At 42.9% G+C, this 21,154-nt stretch overlaps 1 protein-coding gene across 3 annotated transcripts in view; it reads right to left on the reverse strand.

Annotated features, from left to right (window-relative positions):
• LOC133954955 (membrane-associated guanylate kinase, WW and PDZ domain-containing protein 2-like) overlaps positions 1-21,154 on the reverse strand; it is a 69,723-nt gene that overhangs the window by 16,479 nt on the left and 32,090 nt on the right. For all 3 annotated transcript variants that reach the window (XM_062389560.1, XM_062389559.1, XM_062389561.1), the window contains exons 3-10: positions 19,993-20,112; positions 16,424-16,648; positions 14,338-14,587; positions 13,709-13,788; positions 5,749-5,806; positions 4,844-4,965; positions 4,015-4,197; positions 711-1,237 (exon numbers count right to left, since the gene is read on the reverse strand). In XM_062389560.1, the coding sequence (XP_062245544.1) occupies positions 711-1,237; positions 4,015-4,197; positions 4,844-4,965; positions 5,749-5,806; positions 13,709-13,788; positions 14,338-14,587; positions 16,424-16,648; positions 19,993-20,112 (1,565 nt within the window). The remainder of the gene's footprint in view (positions 1-710; positions 1,238-4,014; positions 4,198-4,843; positions 4,966-5,748; positions 5,807-13,708; positions 13,789-14,337; positions 14,588-16,423; positions 16,649-19,992; positions 20,113-21,154) is intronic.

Genomic DNA, 21,154 nt, shown 5'->3' on the forward strand with positions numbered 1-21,154 from the left:
AAAGATCATGGATCTTCATTACGCAGCCAAACATGACTCGTGGTGTTCTGCCTACAATAGATAAATCAATATATATGGAAAAATAAACAGTCAAAGTTCAACCTTCAACGGTTGCAGTGGTTCAATGCATGTTTTGCACTTGCAAGTCGCTTTCTTTCCCCTTTTGTTCACTTTATCCCAAGTCAGCTTATTTATATTTACTTGCAGTGCACTATTGTCTATAGGATATACAAACAGTTTGTTCCAACACTGACTTTGTACAGGCAGAGTTTTGGAGCCATCAGAGTCGGGGACACCTGTAGGCATTGTTTGCATCAACTTACAAGGATTCATTTGCTTCCATTGCTGCAGAAAAATGTGAATTTACCAATTTCTCAATAGTGCTTCTTCTTCAGTAAAGTCTTCATTCATCAAAATGGCAGTAGCAAGCAAATCCAACACAAGCGGAACAGATTTTCATATTATCTCCGTCTCTTTCTTCTGAGTTGCATTGGCTGATTAAATTTGCCTTGACCTGCTGTTTTAACTTTAGCCACAAGTTGAATGTATAACTCAACTCAACTACTGAGATGAGCTGACGACTCAGACTCCCCTGCTCACATCCTGAGACACAGACAATGAAATACAATTCAATTCAAACACTTCTAAAGCCTCTTATTTCTGCTCTAATCAGAGTCTACTCAGTGAAAGAACCGTCCCTGGTACGTCACCTGTTTCACTCGTTGACCAGTGGAACTGTCAGCAATAGTGAACCCAAATCCTTCCGCTCCTTTCACCATAGTAACCGTCAGTAGCTCTGCCCCTTGTGCAGTTGCCCCGGCAACCCCTGCAGTTCCCGAGGAGGCCATGGACACGTTGTCTTCGTGAGGCGTGAGCGCCGAGGCTGAGCCGGGCGTGGTGGGCGGCAGGGAGGAGCCGTCTAGATGCGTGTCCCCGGGGTGATGCCCAGCCTGGGCCAGAGCCTGCGGAGGCAGCTGGGAGCTCAGGGACAGGTACTCCAGGTACGGGTCGTAGCTGCCGCGGCCGTTCACCACCAGGGGGCGGTGCTCCAGGCCAATGGGTGTCAGGGAGGCGCTCGCGGCTGCATTGGGGTCCTCGGGGTCGAAAGGCAGAGGATATCCTCGACAGAGCACAAGGGTCACACTCTGACCAATCGGCACCGACTGAAACAGTTTGACCACGTCGGCGTGCGTGGTGCCGAGCACACAGATGTCATTAATGTAGACGATGACGTCACCTGAGGAGGAACGAGAGCAAGGACAAAGTCAAACTACGTGACACAGACCACATCATCTGCTCTCAGTGGTCCATGTGCGTAAACATTCTGTGCCCTGCAAAAAATACAACTTGTCACTTCCTGTTGCCATAAATGTCATATCTCTGAGGGCAGCAGCACGGAGGAAACACACTGTCCCTCTCCGGGATCACACAGGAATATAATAACCGTTCACTGCCACTGCAGGCGATCTGCAAGTGTAGGTGTGAGACAGAGAGGTGAGGCGAGACGGGGTCAGCGTCTCTGTGACTGGGACAACCATCTGGTGCACACAGCCATCAACAGAGACCCTCTTATCATTAACAGCTCAAATATGTGCATGGAGCTGCACAGTCACAACGCATTAGGATGATGCTTTTTTTTAAAGATCTGGCGGTGAGAAGGTTTCTGATCTTTGTGTGTATGAAAAGTTTGATTCGTCAGGTCCCACCCGCGCTGTCTGGCAGTCTAAAGCCATCACTTCACCGAATCGTACATTTCTATTCACTTCCACTGGTTCCCCGTTGACATTTTTGCTGCAAACCAATCACAGCGAGGTGAAAGAACTTCACAAATGCGACGCCAGATACTCTGTCATCTCTGCTGTACTTTGACTGTGCGGAAAGTTATGGATTTCTGCTTTAAAGTCACAGCCCCATGACAAATGCAGCTGCCTCAAATCCTCTATTTCACAGTTTTGGGAGGCACACTCTTTCGCACATGCAGATACGCACACACTCCACAGGGGCACGTGCACACAGACAAACACACACCCTGACATGTCACACGCACAATCCTACACAATCCCTGAGAGCAATGCCGCACAGCTCAAACGGGCCAGCTAATCTCAGCCAGCGAGTGCCCGTATGTGGCGGTGTGACTACGCCTGTGTGTGAGTGGGAATGTGCGTAACACGAATGTCACAGGGCAGAGAGGAGCAAGAGAGAGAGAGAGAGAGAGAGAGAGAGAGAGAGAGAGAGAGAGAGAGAGAGAGAGAGAGAGAGAGAGAAATCAGAACAGAGACAGAGAGAGGGGCTGACAGACCAGGATAGAGGGATGAAGAGAGAAAAACTAAAGAGGTAGAAAGAGAAGGGAGATGAAAATATACTGAGGCGGGAAGCAGGGGGAAGTGTCAGATGACGTGGTTAGATAAGAAAGCATAATAAAGGGTGAGCCAGATAGACAAAGAGAGATGGAGATAAAATGGAAAGAGATGGACTCCAGATAAAGAAGAGAAACGAATAGACAAGGGAAGAGACATAAAAGCTCAGGATTCCCATTTTTGAAATTAGCTCTAAATTAGCAGTGTAGAAACCAGTCGTGCCAGACAAAGGGCCAAGTGGTTCACACTCACAGAGGAACAGGTAAAAAGCCTCATCCCGCAAATCCTCCTAACTTATGAGACTCCAACTTACTGTGACTTAACTGTACAAATATACGTTAAACATGGGGCAGTTTAGTGGCGCTGCTGTACCGCTGTATGTGTTTTCATCATTCTGTGACCGACGGTGCAGCTGCAGTGTCACAGCAAAAGCAGAAATGATTCTCCTAATGAAGCAGCTGCTGTGTGGCGACAGCCTGGAATCAGTCAGGGCCCAACAAATGAGCTCCTCTCATTCTCTTTAACAGAAGCAGAGTGTTGTGGTGCACTGACAGAGGGCAGAGAGTGCGCTGAGAGGAAACTGGAGTCCTTGTCTGGGACACACGGTGCTACAGGCACAAACATAGGGCATCCCAAATATGCCACCGAGGGCCAATGATGTCCCCTTTCAAGAGGAGTAGATGTTTGCGGGGAAACTGAAACCTCTACCGCTCGGTTTTTCATTTGCATCGTGAGTATCGCTGCAATTTTGTTAACATTGATGACATCAAATCTTTTCAGGGGATTTAAACAACTCCGCGTGCGCTGTATCTTTAAAAGCTTCAAAATGGTGAACAACGATTGAAGAGAAAACTATTGCAACAAAAACATCAGCTGTAAGAAGAGGCTTAGAAGTTTTATTATAAAAAGGTTTTTCATGTGCCTTATTTTTTGGACTGTTGTTTGTCCATCCACATGTGTCCGTCCCTTGGATCGGTGCAGGTTGAAGAGGAGGAGAAGCTGATCTGTGCTTAATTTGGACGAAAACAGCCCAAAAAACTCTGCAGGACCTCAAGACAACAGAATTTCACCCACTGGTTTAGGATTCTGTTTCTGCTGTTGTTGTTTAACGTAAGTCTGAAGTGAAGCTGAGGCAGTGAACTACATCTGGCATTACTTGTATCACCTGCAAGGAAACAGCTTAAAACACATGAGAGGGCTTAATATCTCCTAATGGACAATAAACACGCTCCAAACGAATGACCTGAGGAGGAATTTGATAATGAATGATGATAATGAATTTTTTAACTGAAATCGATAAGTCACTAAATCCCTGAAGACAATATATCAAAGATACAAACATAATGTTATATTGTGTGTGACGTCTCCGAGGCTACAACCATAAAACCTACTAACGCACTCATGCTTAGGATAAGAAATATCTAACTGTTGAAGCCAGAACTTCACAAAAACACACAATGCACTGGACTGTGTTGTCCTCAGCTGGCATTTAGGTCAGAAATCACCTCACACACAAATAAAAACCTGCTTGAATTGAGTCTTTTCATTAGATCTGCTTTGGCAGTTAATTCTTTTTGGGGAAATTATTATCAGAACTTAAGATCTTAAATTATATCTCAAGCAGTTGCAGAAATTCTGCAGAGATAATCAGAAGTACCTGTGTCCATCTTTCCATCCTGAGCGGCAGGTCCATCTGGTATCACACTCTTCACCTGCAGGAACTCGTCCGGCTCGTCGCCTCCGATGATCGTGAAGCCAAATCCCATGTTGCTCTTCTGCAGGCCGGTGGACAGGAAGGTGCCCTTCAGTTGAGTCGGGTCTCTTGTAAATAACGGCTTCTCTGTGAGGAGAGAGGATTGTGAAATTGTGATATTTTTCGTTTCCTCGACATTGTGAGAACTACGTACATCAACATTTGGTTTGTTAAATTATTTTTTTAGGGATTTTTTTCCCCGGTGCTGAATTAATTAACTGCACATTTCATCTGAATGTGACAACACCAATAAGACCACATGTCTTTAAATCCCTGCTGGGCTGAGTCATTTGAAATGCAGTTTTCCCTCATATGAAGCAGTACATGATGCACTGGTCTAGGACGACCTCATATCTGGATCAGCCCACTCGGGGCCCGAGGGCGAGCATGTTCTCTGTCCCCCGCACTGCCAGCCATCTCCATTCGACCCTGTACATTGTAACATTGTGCATCTGCCCCATCAAATACGTATGAAACTCCAAATCCTCTGACATATTTGGGGAAAATAAGAAAAACTGCACAATGCTCGACATAAAAAAAATCTGTTAAGACAAAGGAACAAACAATTTAAACATCTTTCAGCACATGAGTTTTCAAGGGTCCTTTGTGCCCTGGAGACCATGTGCCGTGCATGCCCTTTATGCAGTCCTGGCATTTTCATATTTGTGCAACTGAGTGAGTATGTCAGCATGTTTTTATTACTGCACATATTGTTAAAGTGCTTCACGTGTACCTCTGTATATAGTGGGCAAAGGTAGAGCGGACAGTCCCTGGCTCTGCATCTGTTGCTGCTGCTCCAGGCGTCTCTTTGCTTCGAGGACTGGGTTCTCGAACTGAGTCCTTCGATTGATGTGACTGAAAATATAGTGAATCATTACAAATAATGGAGGGCCTTTCGATTTCAGTAACTTAAACCCAAAAGTTAAAGTGCTCATTCAGAATTGTTTTACCTTCAGTGTGACTAAATAACCTCATACACTTGTGTGTTTGCTCGACTCAGCCATGAATCATCTGTTAGGTTTATTGCACGTGTTCGGGGGGGAAAGATTCATCAATGCTTTGAGTCAGGTGCCCTCATGTTATTTCCAGCTCACGGGAGCCAGAGCAGAAGAAGATAAAAAACTGAAATCACTATTTCTCTTTGTTGAATGTGAATGAAATTACTTGGTTATATTCCTTTTACCACTGAAAGTCAAAAGTCAAGCTCACCAAGTTGAATTGAGAGCAATAAAAAGCAACTGGCCTTTGACACATGAGTTTCTATTGGCTGTAAGATCTTTTGTTCTTTTTATATTAATAATTTTTGCTAAAGAGATTTTTAGCTGCAGCCAAATGTTGCAAGGGAATAAGTCTTCATTTCTTATTACAGTTAACCTAGCTTTATTAAAAACTGTGAAGTACCTCAAAGTAAAAGCAACATATTAAATACTTTTGATTAATCCTCAAGATTTTATCTGCAGCCCTTTCACGACAGTTCTTATAGACGAAATGTTTCGTCAAAGTTCAGGCAAACGAGCTGAAGGACATGAAAAAGAAGTGAGACTTTATCCATTTATAATTAATAACCAGATGTTGTAAACCGTGGAAATGCATTTCCTGTTTGACTACAGAGTTAACCAAGTCAACAGGGAGACTTACTCTACATAGTAGCTGCCATAGATGGGGTCATCTATCTTCTCCCAGCCATAGGGCAGCTCTGAGACGCAGGGGGAAACAAGAGGAGGGAAATTAAGTCACTTTATGCTGAGAGCAGAAGAAGGGGGAATGTAGACACTAAATTGAACCACTGAGGGGAGACGACATGAATCTCAGGGCTCACAGCTAGACGCTCCCAAAGTGCTACTTTAACAGAGAGACAACACTTCGATCTGCAGCGGTGGCTTCTTCATGAAGACAAGAATCACAACAGAGACATCAATATAAAGCTGCGGGAGGGAAAAAAGAACATTTAAATCGTCTGGCACATCACATCCTTCCCTCTCTTACTTTTTCTTTCATTCTCTTCCCTTTGTCGTGTGCACAAATCCTTCAGGGCCAAAATACTTTCACTAAGCTACTTCATGTTTGTCTCCTCTTCCTTTCACCCACCCACTCATTTTCATCTTGGAAGTCTTCCTCTGCTGTCATGTCACTCGTCTCCCCCCCTCGCCCTTTTGGCTCTCTCACCTCATCCAACCTTTTGCTGATTTATCACTCCTTTTCCCCATCGTAGAAAGAACTGGGTCAAGGCAGCGCTAATATTCACAGGAAACAAAACCCTGTTCTTCTCTTTTACTTCTTCTTACTTCCCACTGACGCTCCCTCTGCAAACTCCAGGATATTTTGGGTTTTTCGGCTTTATTATTCCTACTTCACTGAGGCATAATCAATACACAGAGGAGATTGATCCAACACTATACGGCCGAGGTAACACACAAATACACACACACCCACAGTAGCAGTCGATCTTCCGGCGCTGCTCCCCTCCCTCTCAGACTTATTAGAAGCACAGCACGTCTGATTAGGATTCATCAGTGAACACCACTGAAAGGTTGATCTTCCTCCTTCACATTAATTCATCCGCATGTCTTGTTTAATAAGAGTATGAGTCTAATTCATGACTATATCTGTAAGTGGGCATTCTCCAGTGGGAAATAAAAGCAAACCTGATATACACTAACGGTGAGTCATCAGGGACCTGGCATGAACTTATTACCAAAACACACACATGCACGTATATATACACAGAAAGAAGCACAAAAGCTGACAGCCCTGCTGCTAGAGGAGCTGGAGATGAATAAATAAAAAGCTAGACAGAGATGGGATGGAGTGTGTGTGTAGCCGGGAGTTGGATTAGTATGGAAAGGTGTGTGGTGGTGGCAGCTGCAGGGAGTTTAGTTCGCTGCTCACTGGATCATTAGCTTGCACAAGACAGTAGCTACTCATGTCTGCCACTGGAAACACAATGTAACAAATCAACATGAAAACGTTTTGTGTTTAAATCAAACTGGGCCTGGTTCGCAACCTTGTTTCCTGTGGTTTGATGTGAAGGTTCAAATTCATATCAGCAATATGATTTGGATATCGCTGTGAATACATTTCTACATGGATTCATGGCCCCAATGCTCATCATCGATTTTAGATTATATTCAAGTAAAGTCTGTTTGTGTCTGAACACTATTTCATATTTAAAAAAAACTTTGGCTGCTTTTATGAGATAAAAAGTGGGTTTTAGTAAGAAAATTTATGTTAACAAACTGTTTTGTGTCCTGTTCAATTTGGGTATTAATTATAGGAAAATTGACGAATCCTGCCAAGTTTTCTCTGAATGATGTTTTTATCGTTCACTTGTTAGGAAGGAAATATGCTGAACGGTGCATTTGACAGATTTAATTTATGCACGTTCAGTTTCTGTGCAGTGACTAACTCCGGATAGTTGCTTTCAAATTAAAAGCCCATAAAGAAAACCATTATCAAAATTATTTCTCCAAGCAAAGTGTTGTATTGGCAAAAAGACAGAAAAATTATAAATAATAAAGAGCTCAAACACAACCCAAACCTCTCAAGTCTTTTAAGGAATCAGAGAGGCCGACACACACACACACACACACACACACAAATCTCCAGCTCTATTATTTTTACAATGATTTTGTCGGTGTGATGCTGATGCTGTGGCATCGTCCCCTCATGCTGTAATGTAATTATGAACAGATTTGTTATCTTGATATTAATAACCCATGTTTTAAAGCGTGCCTCGTGTGTGAGTGTGTGTCCTGGCTTGCTGAGCCTGCTGAGTGTGCAGCTCAAGGTGAAAAGGTTGAATGCCGCAATTATCTTTTGTCTGCTTTACCGTTTGCTCAAAGTGTCTGCACTGGGCCGCCATTACCTTAAATAACCCTGCTCCTCCCCGGGGTGGAAAAAGTCTGATGGTTTCACACTTCTAACCACCTTAAATTCCCTCCCATCTCGTCCACGAGCCGCCTTAAATGTCTGACTAACTCAAGCACGAGTCGCTTGCCCTCCCCCTAAAGTGAGAGGGAGACAGTTTCCATGGAAACCACGAGTGGTCTTTTTTGCTCGCCCCGAGCTGAGGGCTCTGTTTTGTCTCTATTTCCTGCCATTAAAATAAAGAGAGACACGGAGAGAGAGGGAGTATGCGTGTGTGTTTTATGCCTCCATATGAGTCTATATTTGCAGTGTGTGTGTGTGTGTGTGCGTGTGTATAGAATGAGCACCGAGGGACTTGTTTGTGTTCTTGTTTAAAGGTTTGTGTATTTGCGCCTCTCTTGATATAAAGTGTAATTGTGGTTGCTGTGCATTAGATGACTCATCTTCCCACACAAACAAAGTTTCTCCCAACAACAGGCATCCACACATTGAACTCAGAGGCGAGGTCGAAACCTCCATGACTGGACACAGAATGGTCAATGTGCAGTATTGAGAAGGTTTGATTATAATTAGCATATTCCTTATGTCATGGCATCATATGTGTATTCTGCCTGGTGTTGGATAGTTTCAGCCCTGTATCTGTTTGTTTCTTTCCTACTCTCTGTGCTCACATGTACAGGAAGTTAATAAAGAGGAATTCCACATACAGCTGGTTTCATTTACATGTTACTTACATACATGTTACATGCAGAACAGTGAGTGAAACGTTCCCAATAAGATGACATGTTAACCAGACGTCACTCTTTTAAACATTTGGTTTGAACTAGAATCATTGTGCCTGATCGCAGAATAATAAGTGACGAAGAAATGTATTCTGCTCAGATGTTTAATGAAAGATTGATGAATTTCATATCGGTGTTAACCGATGTGAATAAAATAATGAAGACGATGAGCCTAAAGTTACTTGAATAAATGAGTCTATTACAACATAGATCTGTCGAAAGAGAAGATTCTTGGTCTAAGAATCATGAAGCACAAAAGAAACACCTCAGTACTCAACCATATGAGAGGGAGCAGATTAACAAGTCTGGTTCACTACAATTCAGAACATTGTTGTTCCTAGGAATGGAGACTGATGGAGACTGACCTCTCAACTTTGTTCAGGCATAAAATATGATACACACACTATTTTAAGTATCAAAATATATATATGTATATGTATGGTAGCAAATTCCCTGATTATAAAAGGCAGATATGAGCAGATTTAAATATTATGCGTGTAAGCTTTCCAGTCGTAAATCGTGTTTGCATATAATTATTCAGGTGTTTGTGTAAGAAATCTAAGAAAGTTGTGTATGTATAAGATTTTCATTTGAATGCGTGTGAGGTTTTCAGTAAAGTTTGTGAATGAGTTGGATGTCCTGCGTATATATGTGTAAATAATGTTTCTGATTGCTCCTCATAGAGGGAGCCGGAAAATGTGATCACAGGGGACAGAGAGACGGTCTCGATCAGGACATGTCTGAGTGGAAGAACAGGGACCAAAGTCAGAGGTAATATTTTGGCGTCATTATCCGACAGATCTTTGACTCTACTCAAACGCAAACCATCTCTATCTCCGCTCGTCTCTTTCTTGCTGATTTTAAAGCAGAAGCTCCAGCAGGGCCTCGCTCTGTTCATCATCACCACCTCCTGCCTCTAAACGAGCATGAGCAGCATATTTTCATCAACAGCACGGAGATTACTTTGAAAGCAGCAAAGGGATTGAGTGCGTTTCAAAGGCAGGACTGAAACCAACACTTGCCGGGATTTGAAGCTTGTCCTGCTCTGTTCTCGCCTCCTCTGAGGAGATATGGGCTTGTGTTACGTAACAAAAGCCTTGCCTGACAAAAAGACGGCAAGCGAACCGGATCTGTGGTGACATGTCTTTGAACTCTCTGAGTCAGCTTCACAACGCAGATACAACTGTAAAGGAAATTTACTCTCGAGAATTTACATACAAACAAAACACGTTTTACATATTCCCTGTGATTAAACAAACAAAGTTTGTTCCATGCAAATGCAAAAATCCATTAGCAGGCTAATGCGTTTTGTTTATGCACACAAATGCATTGGAAAAAATACATATATAATTCTTTAGAAACAAATACAGCATCTTTTGTTGAGGATTGTTTCACATATGTCCTGAGTTATTTGCCCTCCACAGCAGCAGGTGGTGCTATGAGGCTATTGTGAACGTGAGACTGATGGCTGACTGAGCTTAGTCTCTGACAGCTGTGCACAAAGCTGTTTTTACAAAAAATGAAATTTGCATTTAAATTCTCACTTAGTACAAGACAAGCAAGCAAGAAGTCTAACCTTCAGGAAACAGGCAGTAGCCTACAGTTCTTCACTTAGAGCAACATGGAGATCATTAAAGGAAAAATAAAGAGCAGCTTGCTGGATTGAATGAATGTAAAAGCTTCAGTCATCCAAAAGGCTGCTGCGCCAGCTGTACTGGAAAAAAATGTAAAAATGTTTCATTTGCTGGCAACTAAACCTGTTTTTCTTGGGGCCAGAAACACAAAGGTGCTGTGAGAAGATGTGATGTGTCACCCAAGACCTTCACAAATGCCTTCGATTCAAATTCCTCTGCCAGTGATCACTCAAGCATCATCTTCCTTTAAACCCCTGCATTCCCAAAGATAGAAACATGCGCAGAGCAAAAACGAGAAAGCCCAGATAGACTGCACAGGATCTAAACAGCAGACGAATGTAAGAGAATGAAGACAATGAGGAGAATGAGGAGAAAGAAAAAGAAGAACCAATGAAGGGGCGTGCATTTAATTTAAATACATAAACGTGGCTCAGATATCTATCTCATTCTTCTCTGAGAGGAAGAGATCGCCCGGTTCAGATGCAGTCACTGACATATCCTAAAGGAAAACTTGGATCGCGTCGATAGAGACTTGAAGTTCAACCTGCCAGGTAGGGCTAAATATAAGCCCCATGCTTTTGGCTGTTGGTGACCTTCTATCAAAATACTTTTTATAAAGAGCAGAAGTGAAACTGGGGCTGTTAGAGGGTTATGAAAAAGATGGTATTTTGTGGAGACATTAATTTCCCCCAGCGGATGAATCACATCATCTCTGGTGACACCCTTACTCTTCCTCCAGCGCCACCACATGTTTGACAGTTTAGTGTTTTAGTAAAATGTCTTGACCACTATTGGATGGATTTCATCTATTGCTAACTTCATGGTCAAAGAGTGATTTTACTTGACATTTGGTTTAAGACCAAATTAACAGCAGCCTCGACTGTATTTTGTTTTAGCATACAAACAGGTTGAATGATGATGTTAACATGGAGGGCTGGGGAATGTGGCAAATCAACAGGACAAATGTCACATTACTTCGAGTTCGAAGAGCGATTGTAGCTCCTGAGTGAAGGTTGTTGTTTTAAAACTCTTCTTCATGGGCAGAGAAACACTCGCTACACAGCAACACATATAAAAAATCTGAGGTCAAACATTCAAACCCATCATGTGTTATACCTCCTCAGCATGCGTGTACAATGAATAAGAAATAAATTGATATATGTCGAAAATAATATACCTGCCTTAAATAAGCACGTTAGCATGTCATTATTAGCATATTAGCAGGCTGATGGTCAAATTAATAAATTCTAATATTGTGTGCATAGCATGTAGATATTTATTTTGTATGGTTAGTGAACCCGAACCCAAACAGAGCCTGAAGCAACAGCAAGTTGTTGCACTGATACACAAAATAAGTCATCACAGAGCAGCACAGCTGATGGAAAACTGGCTTCTGAAGATCCCTGACTGGGGTGAAAACTGATCTTTGCTCTGCCAAAATTAAGCTGAAATACTTTGGAGAAGGGTTTGTGACAAGACAGCAGTAGTGTGTGTGTGTGTGTGTGTGTGTGTGTGTGTGTGTGTGTGTGTGTATGTGTAGAGAGAGAGAGAGAGAGAGAGAGAGAGAGAGAGAGAGAGAGAGAGAGTGAAACCAGTTTGTGCAGAGCTGAGTGGTATTATTGGAATTCCTGTCACACTGCAGCCCTTTACTGGAGAGACGGAGGGAGAGAGAAAAAAGAGGGGAGGAAAATTGAAGAGAGGGAGATTGAAAGGGGTAGTTGACAGAGACGTGAGGTAGAGGAGTGCAGAGGGGAGAAAGGAGGAGGGAGAAAATTGAAGAGATGGAGACCAGAGGAGAGCCACATAACCTATTAATTCAGATCTTGCTCTGGTGAATCACATCACAACCTGATTTGCCGACTGAGGGCGGCGACAGAATAAGGGACGTATGATCAACCTCACTGTAATAATCTGATCCCACTGAGCCGACACAGGAGCTCTCTTAATCATGTGACTGACATCAGCGCTCGACTCTCGTTGATCAAATTCATGTTCTTGTTTATTTGGCATCTGAAATAAAAAATGTTTGGACACTTAAGATTTTCATTCAAGTAAATTTGCTTCCCTTGTTTTAAACCTTGAAAAACAAAACCACTGACATTCAATGGTCTTTGGTCAACAAATTCTTTGAAAAGACTGAAAAACAATGACGTGATCTGACTAATTTGTCGTGTTTGTGAAGCTAGAGTATGATCTACTTCCTTTCTCTGTGTCATAGACCACATTCGGCATCTAAAAACACATAAATGAGTCACTGAATTCCACGAAGAACCATCCTGCTGCTGCAAATCACAACAGCAATCATCTGGGACCCTGTTAGAGCCCCGATGATAAATCTGAAGAGCCATGAATTGATGAACAGGTTAGAAAATAATAAAAAACTATTTCTGCTGCACAAAAAACCTTATTTTTCAGACTACTTTTATAGATTTACCTCTCGAGGCCTCTAAAATCAGTCAAGTTAAACAATTCTTGGAAAAGAAAATCACTCTTATGAACAGGCAGAATTTGATGAGGCTTTCTCATCGTCTTTTGAAAAGGTCTCGTTGTACCTGAATTAACGGCAGCTTAAAGTAGTAAATAAACTTTGTACTCCTGTTTTCGTAGCGGTTGGAAAGTTTCTAGATTTCCTTTTATTTTAATTACAAAGCTCTATATTCTTGATTCGTTTCAATACGAATTTTCAGTTGGACAAATGGGCTCAAAGCTGAACGCAACAAACAGGAGAGGAATGAGAAAGTAAAAACAAACACATTGTTGGTTGTTTCACAGGATCTGTTGGCAATGAGACAAATCTAATGCAACTGTTATTTTTAAACACAATGAGTTCTGCAGCACATGTTAGTGTACTTTTAGTTGAGTGTGATGTCATAAAGAATGTGCTCATTAGATGAAAAAGAGACAGAGACAGTGAATATTGACTGTTACCTCAATGCATTCCTCTCAGCATATGAAGCAAGACCTATCAATATTAATGAAAAACTAGAAACCTGCAAAGCTAAAACGTATGTATCACGTCTATTCTTTCTCTATTTCATAACCGGTCCTCCTCCCTAACCCTGTGGTGAACAGTGCGACAGGCGGCAGACTAACAAACACCTCAAACAACAGTATTTTTGTGCCCTTTTTCTCAAGTAGAGAACACATTGTGGAGCAGCAAGTCAGCAGCAGACAACACAAGAACTCAAACAGCAGGAAACGCAGATACGGCACATACCCACAAATGTTGAAAAAAGACGAGCTCGGCTCAGATGAACACGCACCGACGCTCAGAAGACAAGAGAGCAAACATGCAAACGGGTCGTTCAGACTCACCGTCTTCCCTGCATTCTTCTGGTGGCTTCGCTTTCTTAGCGAGCCGAGGATCAAGCCATGATGTTGTTTTGGTGTTGTGACTGAAGGAGGGGAAGAAGAAAGGGACGTGTACATGAACGAGGTAATAAAGGGAGAGGGGGGGGCAAACGAAGGTCACACAGAGAGTGACGGTGAGGGTAAGAGAAAGAGATGAGAGCAAAGCACCACTCTTGACCGAGCATGTGCGTGTGTGCAGGGGTAAAGAGAAACAAGGGAATCTCCAAGGTAAACTTAAATGGTCATTAATCCACTAATTAGCCCTCAGCCACTAATTAGTAAGGGTGAGAGGAGAGGGCAATAGTTGGCAGGGTTGTGCATGTGTGTGTGTGTGTGTGTGTGTGTGTGTGTGATTAGCAATATTGAGTTACATCAATATTCAATAGAACTACAAAGTTCACACAACCAGCCATATGTAAAACGTTGCACATTTTGGGAGGTGCATCACATTTTTTCCCCCTTTATTATTATTTTTAGAAAGGTTCCTTATCACGTTATAAATAAAGACTTTACCTCATGCTGCAGACATGAAGGAACATGCTGTTTCTTAGGGGTAAAAAACAATAGATTTATATAACTCTATTTTCTCTTACTCAATGAAGTAGACCTCCCCCTTCTCAGTGTAGGCCATCTCCCAGTTGTCAGGCAGAGGACCGAGCTCTTCCTCATCGGCATCTGGGACTTTGATGGGGGATTTGGAAGGAGATTTTGGAGCCTCTTCATCTTCTTCTTCTTCTTCCTCTTCTTCGGTGGGGGGCTCAGCGGAGGCGGGGGCCTGGCTGGAGACCTCAACAGCAACCTCCCCAGAGGCATCTGTGCTCTTGTCCTCGTGTTCACTGGACTCTGGATTGCGCACACGCACGCAAACGCAGTCACACACACACAGAGTTATTCTCAAATTCACTCTGTACACACATGCAGACCTGGATGCACACGACACACGCCATGCATGATGAGTCAGAGCCGAGCCACTGCAGAGCTATGAACCCCCAGGAGGGAGAGAGCGAGAAAGAGGAGAGCGAGAGGGGAGCGATGGGGTCTGAGGACAATGAGCATGAGGAGAAAACAACATGGAGATGTCAGAAATGGAGAAACAGGGAAAGACATTGACTTCAGGGGTCAGGGACTGAGTCAGAAACACAGGGAAAGTTTCTTCTTTTTGAGTGAGCAGAAGAGCTGTTGGCATGTAAGTCAGAGGATGGGGAGCATATGATGAAAGAGAGTGGAGCTCATGAAAGGGCAATATGTGCCTATAATATCTGCTGTCTTAAAGGGAATGTAAGATGGAGGGGCATCAGTGCTTTTTTCACAATACTTAATCGATTTCTGGGTCTATATCTCTCTCTAGACTTGTTAAAATTTGTTGCAGAATCTCACTGGACACTTTAGGTAGAGTCAGGAGGTCATTTTTATCCAGGCACTGTTTGAAATGCGAGAGGAAGCTCTTTTCCAGTGTTTCCAAATCAATCCTTTTTTTCCTGTGACCAGCTAAAATGTCTTGATTTTAATCTTTCATGCATCAAATTACAGATAATTATATCTAGTTGATCTTGTTGAAATTAATGTGGGGTTGGTCACTAAACAATGTAAATTATAATGGCAATGTAATTTTCTGCAATTTTAGCAATAAAACAAAACTCCAAATTGTGCTGATATAGTGCTTATGCATTGTGCAAGCAGTTCAAAGGTATAACACATAATTGATCCACCTCAGATTTGTAAAATGCGGAGGAGTTTAAAACCGCAAGCTTCACTCAGGACCCCAAATTGGTGTTTAAGTTTAGAAGAAATAAAAATTTGACATTTATCGTGATAACTATCCATTTACCCAGATTTTAAATCTTTTTTTATCATGTTTGGCTATATTGTCTAGCTCTAAGTGAAATTAGCACAACACACAGCTGTCAGAGAATGGGGGGGGGAGGATATAACAAGACTAGAAAGAGAGACAGGGGTAAGGAGATGAAAGAGGAGAGGGCAGAAGTGACATGACCACAGAGGCAGGGGAAGAATCCAGGGAGTTGATAAGGAAGAGGATGGTAGAGGAGCGGAGGACTGTGGAGGAGAGTTGTGGTATTTATAGAAACAAGGACAAAGGCCAGTGGCAGGAGAGCAAAGACAGCAGGAGAGACAGAAATGAGAGGACATAGAGACGATAGCTGGAGCTACAATGAGACTATGGACAGCGATCGGGGTGGAGGTGTTAAGGTGTCTTTATACATTCTGTTACATAAGCTTATTAAGAACCTTTGTCCTTCTCACTTATGACTGTTAATGTCTGTAATGACCAGTCAGGGTACAGTTTGTTGTCAGATCTGCACCGGCTAAATGATACACTCTGCAGATATGAAACAGGACTGATGGCTAAAACAGACTGTTGATTTATCCTGAAGGGACAATAAAAATATGAAAGTGAGAGTTGCTATTACAACTGGCTTGTTTCTCTGGTTTAACTCAATCATACCAGTGAGACTGTCATAAATAACTCAGGGGGCAGTCAAAGCCTTCACACCAGATTGTCTCCGCGCCAAAATATGATATAATAAAATGCCTTCATGGTCAGGGCCCTTGTGAAACTCAGTTCAAATTTAATTTGAGTCAGTAGCAGATGGAAAATGTGCAATAAAGGCATCAAAACAGGAAATTGTTTCTTTCTCTCTCTCTCTCAGGCGACAGTACCTGGTGTGATGGCCACCCCATTGCCATTGACTATCGGGCTCTCCTCTTCCTCCTCCTCGGGCGGCTCCAGGCTGGCGCGTTGCTCCATGTTGCTGACTGACTGGTTCCTCTTCCTCTTGCCCTGGGCGCTGGGCCGGGCTCCGGGCAGCAGGGCCTCACTCACATTCAGAGGAGGGGCTGCAGGGGACGGCTCGGCTGGAGGTTTTGGTGTGCCGTAGAAGTTATCTGAGGGCAGAGAGGCACGGCAGGGTTTGTGTCAGTGGCCATATGTGTGACTACCTCAGGTGATATAACGCACCGTCTGTTAAACAGAGCAGAGGTCCACCGCTTGAGGGCAACACGCGGTTTGAACAGATGATTTTAAAATGTAAGATAGAACACAGCAGGAACTGTATTTCACTTCAAACTTGGGACTTTTAATAAATCTGAAAAATGTTGTGGATTTGCATGCTGGCTGATGTCTGAAAAATGAATTAGCATTAGCTGTGGCTAACAGTTGAGGTCTTAGGACAGATCTGCCTGCCAGAAAAAAAAAATCTGAGGAGCTGAACTCACATTACAATCCAGACTCTCTTTTTTACATCATGAGCAACCTATATTTAAGATGCCAGATACTAATGCTTAGTATACTAAAATGACTTATTCTCATTTCATATTGAAATATTTTCCATTTTCCAGTCTCCCCCTACTTGAACAGACGTGGAAATAAGAGTCAACACATTACACAGTGAATTTCTTTAAAAGAAATAGATAAAAAGAAAACATATAACACAGCGAGGGAGTAAAGAACTCCAGCTGCCTCATGGAAATCAATGCGTGTGTTTCATCATCCGTCCTAAATGTCCTTCTTTTATAAGGAGGAGCCACCTCTCTGACTCTGTGTTCCAGCCCTGAAAAGGAGACGCTGCAGGTTTCTTCAAGTTCATTTCAATCTCTGCTGTATGTCCTTCCAGTCCTCACCTTAGAGCTCACAGTTTTCTAAAATACAACACTTTTAAATATGATAAAAACTGTAAACCTGTGACACCCACAAGGTAAAAGTAAATTGACTGCATTTCTATAGAGCTATAGAGCTTCTTCTACCTCACATCATTCACAAAGACACCTCGACATGACCTGAAAAACACACACAGCCGAAACCCAAGGTAGTGACTATTCATTCAGAAATGTATTATCTTGCTGCATATCCTCAGCTACCGTTCACAAGGCAACAGAAAATGTATTCTACAGAGGACATACCAACGTATGGTTCAACCTTTTTTCAGTCTGCTTCAGGTTTCAGTTTTTTTGTAAAGTGCAGTAGTTTGCCATGTTTGGTCCAATATTACATATTAACACTTTCTCCTCATGTAGATTGTTTGTCTGTGCAACCTTGGAAGAAGATCTCTGTGTTTAACCACCTGTTGTTAAATAAGTATTTTGGACATGATATGGTTATGGTGTTAACCGTGTTATTATAATAGATCCACATTGAGTTACAGTAAAATAGCCTAAATTTCATTGGTACATTTCCGGTTGACTTAGATTAACTGACTCATGAGGTCACTGGCTCTCAAAGCCCAAACCAGCTGCCTGTTTATCTTAATGAGGATGACTCTTCCTAAACTCCATCTGTTGCTGTGGACAGACATGGGACAGTATGTTTAGAGGGAGATTATTTTACAGCTAGCTGGAGGAATACAATATTAGTTAGAGGTGGAGTTTCAATAATAGCCAATTGCTTTTGCTCAACAGGAGGAGTTTTCTGTCTCCTGAGAGAAAATAAAATACTTGGTGCAGAGTCCTAAAATGCAGGACCCCAAAAATAAATACAGAAATGCCTCCAAGGGCAAGCAATGTCCCTGTTTAAGCTAAGTTAATGATTTGGAGGTTGAGAAAAACCCTGCAGTGTGCTTCCTCTGCCTAATGATGCACACAAACCCACTTTAACATAATGAAAGCTTCTCAGTCAGGCTACAACTACAGTGTCTTAGAAAAAGACATGTCTCCATTAATATGTGTGTTATCTATAGTTTTGTTTTAATAAAGTGTTTAAGTGTTTAAAATTGTTTTTAATTGTTTTTCAGTAGTTGACAATTTCCCAGTCTTTTGATACGACTCTGGAGCCATCTTGACTGCACCCACTGCAATGATGCTAAGGAAAATTAAGAAAAGTTAATAACAGCACCACATATAAGTATACCACTCTCTGTTTGACACCGACTGACAGCGAAACTTCGGAAATGTCATTGCTTTCTACAAGTTCAGATTTTCTGCTGCGCTAAATATACATTTTTTACTCTGCATATTTGCTCTAAAACCATAATATAGCCATGCTTTTATTTGAAATTTAAATAAGACCCTCACTGTCGGGGAAATATTTCGTGATTAAATATCAAGAGTGAGTGAGAGGCAGTGATGTCTTATTTTATAATCCTTCCAAATGGAGAGGAGTGGGTGTTTCACAAGAGGAAACGGGGGACAGGGGCGATGGGAGGAGACCAACAGCAAGAGGGAAGGAGGCAGCGCTGAAGGACAATGGAGGGATCAGCAGCACAGAGACCACAGACATCAGTCTACTTCCATCGCAGCAGGAGACGGATAGATTTTAAGGAAGGCTCAACTGCAGCCACCACTTCCTCAAGAAGCGCAGTCACCCTGCTGCCCACCAAACAGAACTGTCACGTCCTGACAAAATAGAAATGTTCCCACACAGGCACATATGAACAGTTGTGACCTATGGTTGTGACTCATCGAAAACCTGAGTGATACACAAAACATGCACACGTGTACACTACAACTACCTTGAAGAGTTTCCTGATGAAGCTTCATGTCTGATTTCCTTCAATGCCCTTTTCCGATCCTTTTCCGTTCTTATCTCTAGTCTCTCATTTCTTCCTCTCTACTCTCTCGTTTTTTCTAAGGTGAATTTCAAAAGGAGTTACTGCACCGACAACGCAGCCACCCAGAAAGTGACAGCTTCCCCCAGTGGGAATAAGTAAGCTCTGTGAAACATTCACCGTAAACACGCAAGACACACAATTAGAAAATGAACGTATAAAAAAGGAACACACACACATACATGCACATGTTCCTGTATCCCCCTAGACACACACACACACACACACACACACACACACACACACTTACAGTAATTTGTGTGTGAGTGCGTTCAGCTGCACAAGCTCACAAAATTTGCTACTGGGCAAATGAACCAGCAAATCCCCCATGTGTAGATGTATCCCTGACACCGTAGCAAAGCAGATGCAGACTTAACATGACTCGGAAATGGCATTCATCCAGCTCCCACGTGCACACACATGCACACACACACACACACACACACAATCACAAATTTAAGAATTCAGTCTGCCTTTGAGGAAGCTGTCGTACGTGAATCCCTGCAGGAGACTCATTTTGTTTACCTAAGCTGTGTGTAGGAACATCACCTGACACACCTGTTCCATCAAAGATATCCACATTCAAGACACCAGATTCATTTAAAAAAAAATCAAATGCCTCCAACGTCACCTGTTCCCAATAGCACACAATGTTTCCTGCCCAGTGGCCACAGCGCTCCCACAGCTCACCTTCATAGGTTCCACTCTCTAGCAGGGCTCCACTTTGCTCCAGTTCCATAAAACGCTCCACACTCACGAAGTTGTAGTCCACCCCCGGCACCTCCCCCTCCTTAGGCTGCCTGGTGGTACCTGCAAAATGAGAGAGAGGGGGGGGGGGGGGGGGGTTGGGAGAGAGGAAGAGAGAGAGAGAGGTCATCAGAGCCAAACAGGGCACTTGAGAAGAAAAGGCAGGAAGGCAGATAAAGAGCCCAGAAAAAGGACTGAACAGAAAAAGACGGCATATTTGAGGCTACAAAGTGTACGAGAGGAAGTGGGAGGGGAAAGGAAATGGAACAGAAGAGGCTGAGTGAAGAGTCATCGCTTGCGATCGCCAAATCCATTCACACAATTGAGTGTGAGTGACAGTGTGAGACGGAGGGAGACAGCTATAGAGGAGAAGGGGAAGCATGCTCAAACAGCGAGCCGCCATCATTCAGTCCCTCTACGAGCCAATCCGGTGCCGCTTTAGTCACGAGTGAGTCGATATGACACTTTAACCAACTATAACTCAAACCTCCGTGCCGACCGGGTTATTGTGGAAAACAAGAGGAAAGCAGAGGCGCCACATTACCATGCAGCAATTACAGCCTCCCTACATCAACGCTCTGGAGATCTCCATCAGCACTGCAGCGTCGAGGCTCGGCTCTGTGATTGCAGCGATGGGAGCGTCGAGTTTAATGAGGTGCCGTGTTTGTGTCTCTGCCAGGTGGATTTTCATCCCAGGTTCAGTCAGGGCCGCCGGTGTCGATCCCCGCTCTACATTGATCTTGCCTGAAAATAGTCTCTGGCCCAGTGCTCTTCCCAGAACTCGGGCCCCACCTGGTGAAATCTAAGTCAGATTAATGCAGACAGAGCGGCGCAGGTGCCAGAACTTCAGATCTGGATGAAGTGTAAGATTTGTTCTCCAATGGTCAAGTAGTACAAAAAGGGGATGAGCAGTTCTGACAAGGATATGACGAGTCAAAAAACAAGTTCCCCTCAAATTCTGCATTTAAATTCCATATATTCTGTAGAGTTTTCTGACCATGTTTGACACCTAAGTACAAATTGTTAGATGTGTTTCATGTTAACTGCAGACTTATACTATTATGACAAAAGGAGAACTGTCAAGGGGAATTCAGTATATACAAGA

Source organism: Platichthys flesus, chromosome 6, assembly GCF_949316205.1.
Source record: "Platichthys flesus chromosome 6, fPlaFle2.1, whole genome shotgun sequence".
In the NCBI taxonomy this organism is placed as follows: Eukaryota; Metazoa; Chordata; class Actinopteri; order Pleuronectiformes; family Pleuronectidae; genus Platichthys; species Platichthys flesus.